The sequence below is a fragment of the Phalaenopsis equestris genome, unplaced genomic scaffold (assembly GCF_001263595.1).
Source record: "Phalaenopsis equestris unplaced genomic scaffold, ASM126359v1 Scaffold233208, whole genome shotgun sequence".
NCBI classification, from domain to species: domain Eukaryota; kingdom Viridiplantae; phylum Streptophyta; class Magnoliopsida; order Asparagales; family Orchidaceae; genus Phalaenopsis; species Phalaenopsis equestris.
In genome coordinates this window covers 121,274-127,560 of record NW_018251161.1, presented here as the reverse complement: position 1 = coordinate 127,560, position 6,287 = coordinate 121,274, and the positions used below count along the sequence as shown (strand labels likewise).

Here is a 6,287-nt window from a genome sequence, read left to right as displayed (position 1 = left end):
TAATAATAATAATATATTAATATACTATAGTAGTAATATACTAATATAGATATTGTATATTTATATAATATAAGTTATATAATTAATATATAATATTATTTTTATATATTAATATTAGGGATGTCAAACTGGCTCGTCGTTCGCGAACAGCTCGCGTTCGGTTCGTGTTCGACTCGTTCGTTAAGAAACGAACACGAGCTTATTTCAAACAAACTAAATTTTAAACGAACCGAACACGAACACAAGCTTTGTTCGTTCGACACAAGCTTTGTTCGTTCGTGTTCAGTTCGTTTACACCCCTAATCCTAGCCCAACGGCTCGTAAGAGTCCAACGGATGCTTTTAACGAATCTAATAAACTGGAAGCCATTTTTTGGATCAAAGCCTTCAAAGGCCTGTCCGTATCAACACCGGTCCGTGCTCACATCACAGCCGTTCATTTACGGGCCTGTAATCAGACGCCGGGATTTGAAGCACCGAAAGGAGCCGGAAAATGGCACGATGGTAAATTCAGGTCAAGCTCGTGTCCAGACTATTAATTGACAAAATGGGACGCCGTGGCTGCTTATGGCTGACTGGGAAATTGGGAAAACAAGAAGCATCTATCTTCTTCTCACCACTCTTGCTCAGTCAACGCCGGCGAGGAGAGAACTCCAGAAGAAAACGACAAGCGTCTGGTCTTACTCTTTTCAGTCTTTTGTCTTTTCTTCTAGAGCCTACGTGTGATGGCGTTTCTCTGATCGAGCGTTCGAGTCTTGAAACCATAGGAAATCCAGAGTATTTTTCGACGCTTTTTGCGATTATACTTTGGTCCACAGCCCCACGATCCGCCTCTCGGCTTTTCGAGATTGTGAGGTGGAGAGGGGAAGCTGTTGCTTGAAGAAAATTGTTGATCGGCCGAGTGGGAAGAAGAATGTCGAAAGTAGTATACGAGGGATGGATGGTGCGATTTGGACGGAGGAAGATCGGCCGTTCGTTCATCCACATGCGATACTTTGTGCTCGAGACTAGGGTTCTTGCTTATTACAAGAGGAAGTCCCAGGGCCACATGGTATGCGCCTATTTTTTTTAAGTTAATTATCATATATTTTCCCGGATTTTGGTAAGACTGGAGTTTTCGTGAGATGAATTGCTGGAACTGCAGGCTCATTCGAAGTTGTTGATAACTAGAGTTATGCCTTGACTAGAATTGAGTTGAATTCTACTCATGTTCATTGCTTTTTCAAATATGTTTCTGATATTCGTTTGAGTTTATATTTGACATTTTCAGGTTCCTATCAAAACGCTTTTCATAGATGGGAATTGTAGGGTGGAGGATCGAGGTCTTAAGATTCACCATGGACATGTAAGATTTGTACATCTTTTGCTGATCATGTCTTTCAAGTAGCAGTTATTTTTCTTAGACTTTTTCTTTTCATCCTGCTTGGTAGCGGTGCTGCAATTTCATACATTTTGTCTAATAGCTCAAGCAATCCTAAAATCCCGTTGAATTAAACTTTTTAAATTTTTCTTTTGAAAAGAAGTTTTCTTTCATAATGCAAGTAACGGCATTGCAATCTAAATTTTAGCCTCTATATTCTTCTTAGCGTAACACAATATTTTCTTAAATTTGATTACTATCATTCTTTGAGTATTATATCTTTATAATGTTAAATTATTCTGGCTACTGTAAAAGAAAAGCACCAAATGTTTTAAAAGTTATGTTTCATTTATTACAAAACTGGGATGACTTTTTATGAAGATCGTTATCCTTTTGTCGGTGAATTTTGTTGAAGGCGTTCTCTTTTGTTGGAATAACTAAATCTCTATGCACATAAAGCAGCAAGTGATGACAGCATATTTTTTTTCGAGTTCTAAAGTTTGAATTTTGCAGCACATATTGATGTCAGTAGTTATTACATTTGTATCTAATAACTAGTGTACTCTAACATGTAGCATTTGCTTGTTATTAAATTCTCATGTTCTAAAAAGAAGCTTTACAAAATTAGCATTTAAAGTTCATTTTAAAGGATCCTGCACTATGGCGTCTATAAGGTACCTGAGCTTGATGGGCAGATTTGATGGAGATTTTTGTACCACTAAATTATCATCATCATCATAATTATTTATATTATTATTATTGTTATGAGTTCTCACCAAATGTAGTTAGCTATCTATTTTCTTCATGAAAACTCTGATAACTGTTATGGTGCATAAGATAAACAATGTATCTTTCTCAATTCAGACCTTATGAACTACAGTAGGATCATATATTTTACATGCAGACGCTTACAAGCATTTAAGATTGTGATGCGTTTCATTTTGAAAAAAACTTTGTAGGTATTTAGCCACTATATAGCATTGGGTTTAGTTCATTAGGATACTGAGAATTTTAGTTAAGGTAGTAACCATTCATTATTTGCTTATGGAACCACACACAATATGAATATACCCCTGAATTTTTTTTGCTCTTTTTGTGTCAACTCCTATGTTCATATGTTTAGCCGTTGCTAAGTATTTTTTGCTCTTTTTGTCTTGACTCCTATGTTCATTTGTTTAGCTGTTGCTAATACGTACTGCAATTTGGTTTGGTCTGCAACTATTTGTTCTGCAATCATTGATGTCACTTAGTATGGAGATGATGGTTCAATGTGTACTTTGACTACGTATGCTTACTTTTTTTTTCTTTTTCTTGACAGATGGTATATGTACTGTGTGTATACAACAAAAAGGACAAGTACCATCGAATTATGGTGTGTATCTATCTTTTTATTTGTATGATTCTTTTGAATTTTCTTTTTGTAGGTTACATTTGCCACTCTTCCTTACCGAATTGCTTTTAGTAAGCTTAATTTTGGCACCATCATATTTTATCTTGTTCTAGTTCTCCGTTTTTTTTTATTGGTTGTTTCTCCCAACTCACACTTATTCTTTATGAAAAGTATGTTATGTAGAGCGAGTGACATATATATTGATGACATATAAAGCTACAACTTGCTCCATATCTAAATGATTCCTTTTCACTTGCTAAAATCTTAATGATGTCGTTCTAGGACTCTTGGAAGGTGTTAAGGAAGAGAACTTAGTGGGGTTGTGGTTGTGGAATGGTAAGAGGGTGAGAATAGAGGTGGTCGGCCATGTTTGGAAGGGGATATGAGTTAAATCTGTTGGTGGGAAGCATATTTGGGCTGTTCTGCGGTTGTCCCGGTTGAAAACAATGAAACAAACGTCAAAACAGCGTGATGCATGTTTTGGTTCTTTTTAATTCGGAGTTTTCAGCTTGTCTAATTTTTATTTTGTAGTTCTCTTTTTCAAATAACTCTCTTTCTTAGTTCATCAAAGTAATTCAGAGAAGAGGGATTGGAAAGAGAGGAGAATATAATGAAATCAGACAAATAAATTAAAAAAGAACTGTATAATTTTTATAAGATAACCTTCGTGTGATAATCATAAGTGTACGCCCTAAAGAAATCAAATTAAAACACTGAATTTATGCATGAAGATAATCCTATAGAAAATATCCACATATAGCTATATAATCAAAATTTTAATTTTTGTTCTAGGGTCAAGAGAAATTTCCAAAGAAATGTGTTCTTTTGGTTAATTACATGTTGGGGGTATCTAAGAATACTCTCGATTAAAAGCAGTCTTGCTTTCATTTTTATGATAACTAGTGAATTAAAAAAAAATCAAAAGGTAATGTGATTATTTCAACTGGGATCATCACATCATAAGAGTAGAAGGTGAATCACTGTATTCCGAAAGGACGGTGACCTATTAGCAAATTGAGCCTAGGAAATAACAGTCATCTCAAATAGGACTATCTCGATGATTCAAAGCCATATCGGACCATAATGGTAGAGAGTGAATGACCGTATCCCAAACGGGTAGCAGCCTATTGACAAACGAGACCTATGAAATGTTCTCAGTGATAAGCCAAGGGGAACAAAATGGACTCAAAGTGGGCATATCAATGAGTAGGAAAGAAATTCCTAAGCGAATATAGGTAGCCAAGTCGGGACTTCATGGATTTGTCACCCCAAACTATTAAAACTCTTCGTCTACCTGATTGTGAAGGTAGTTGACCCAATCAACCAGAGATCTCTTGTTAGCAGCATATATGTTACGTCGTCCCTAGAAATTCCGATAGTCCTAAAGTCCAGGGATATAAACCTCTATTTCCCGTTGACCCCTATTTAGGTGAAATTCATAGAAGTGAGACTTATTCTTGTCAGGAAAGTGGTCAGGAAGCCTTTGGAAAGAAAAAGAAAAGAATTATTTGGCTAAAAAGTCGAGCCATACCACAAAAGACGTACGCATCATGGTCGAGGAGCCTTTAACAACTTACTCATTCTAAACAACCTCATAAGAATATAAATTTATGCTTAGCCAGTCAGATTGGAGGAGCGATAATACTTCTCTTAGGGACACACATATATGATGCAATTGTTTAGAGTATTTCTTAATGGGTGATGTCCATACATGCAAAATTATTTTAAATTCCACCAGAAGGCTATGCTATAAACAATAAAGTAGAAAGTAAAGTGTTGATTTTAAAATTGGTTTGATTTTAATCCTAAATTTTAAATTTTTTATTATTTGGATTTTATAGGAATCATTTTGCCTTAATGAAATTAAGCGCATATGCGAAAAGCTCAGACAAACCTCAGAATAAAACAAAAATTTTAACACTCTGCAATGAAAGTAAATAAAACACATGAATAAAAATAATAAAACAGGTTAGGGACCTCTAAGTCGGCAACATATCCCATAAAGATAAAAAAACAGTCAGGCTCCACATATAAATATCCGATTCTAATACTTATACAATAATATGAATTTGAAATTAAGACACGAGTCACATACACACTACTCATAGTCCTTGCCGCTCGGTTTCACACATCAAATTTCTTAGAACCGATGCTCGTATCTTATTCCTGATATAAACACAAAGCTAGGACTCTAAATAAAAATACAAGGGAAATTCAAAAAAGACTTGACCTTCATTGAAAAGGTTAGCATAGATTCTCTTATGCAATCGTATAATGAACCATGCTTGATGGGAGGAGAGTTAAGCAGTGCATGCAGAAAAGACATTAGCTCAAAGCATGATTGCGTCTCCCTGTTGGACATGGCTCTCTACAAAACGATTGTTTCGATATACTAGTGCGCACAATTCACACCAAGTAAACATATAAAGGGTAACATACAAAATGTCTGACTAGGCACAAACCAAGGAACAATAGCCAGACATATGAAAATCTTAACCACACCTTATCTTATATAGAACATGACGTCCTAATCACATACACCTATGTGTGTGTAAAATGTGTGGTTAAGGTTGATGCGTGATTTTAACGGTATCACCTGTCACGACCCACTCCGAGAGCTTGGAATTACTAAAGCGAGAACTAATGGTCGGACGAAGGAGACCTATTCAACAGTCTTATTTCTTAGCAAAAAAATAAAAACCATTGCACAAACAAAATCATTCTATTTAAAAAACTTATATTTACAATAGATTGTTCATATTTAAACATTTACATTTAACAGAAAATAAACTAAACTGCAATACCTATCACACGTCTTCTTAGGGTCCATCTAATCTACAACTGATTTTCCTATAAAAATATTAGTAACTCTAGTTTGAATTAAAACTATTCAGCGGGTAAATGTTTCTAAATTACGATAATTCTCTTTTTAAAATATTTTGCAAAAGAGCATTAAAAGTAAAAACCTGTGCAGAAAGAAAACAATTTTATTTTCTTTTATTTATTTAGGTTACATTTTTCATAATTGAGAGTCACCGTCTAAACATATAGTTTTAAAAAAATATCAGTTTAACTATTTTCAACCCACCATAAAAACAGACATTCATTTTTCATTTTCATTTCAATTTTCGTGCACAAGTACATTACATTCTCATGCCAGTAACATCCAAAGATGGTTTTTATATGCATGTATATAACATATTTTATTCATTTTTTTTATTTAATATTCAAAAGAAAAATTGTATTTAACATTTAAAATCAAACTTGTACTTTTGCATTTAAAATAAAGTTGGAAATAGTAAATAGACAAAACTATTGTGAAATAAAATACATTTATCCACCTTAATAGTATCATTTGCTATTCTCTTCCTCAGGTCAGTCTAGTCCTTATGTTCACCTATAATAATAATTTAAATATAATTAATTTATTGTTCAGTACTAATTTTCTCTCATATTGCTTCTAAATTTTCTATCATTAGTTTCATAATTTCTTTATTTAGTTAGCTATTTCTTTATATATATATATATATATATATAT

The 6,287-nt window shown here is 33.9% G+C and overlaps 1 protein-coding gene across 3 annotated transcripts in view; it reads left to right on the top strand.

The window, feature by feature from the left end:
- Positions 1-592: 592 nt before the first annotated feature.
- The window catches only part of LOC110038596 (protein ENHANCED DISEASE RESISTANCE 2-like), a 75,500-nt gene continuing 69,805 nt past the window's right edge, over positions 593-6,287 (top strand). For all 3 annotated transcript variants that reach the window (XM_020743474.1, XM_020743475.1, XM_020743473.1), the window contains exons 1-3: positions 593-1,050; positions 1,270-1,344; positions 2,678-2,731. In XM_020743474.1, the coding sequence (XP_020599133.1) occupies positions 913-1,050; positions 1,270-1,344; positions 2,678-2,731 (267 nt within the window). In that variant the 5' untranslated portion in view covers positions 593-912. The remainder of the gene's footprint in view (positions 1,051-1,269; positions 1,345-2,677; positions 2,732-6,287) is intronic.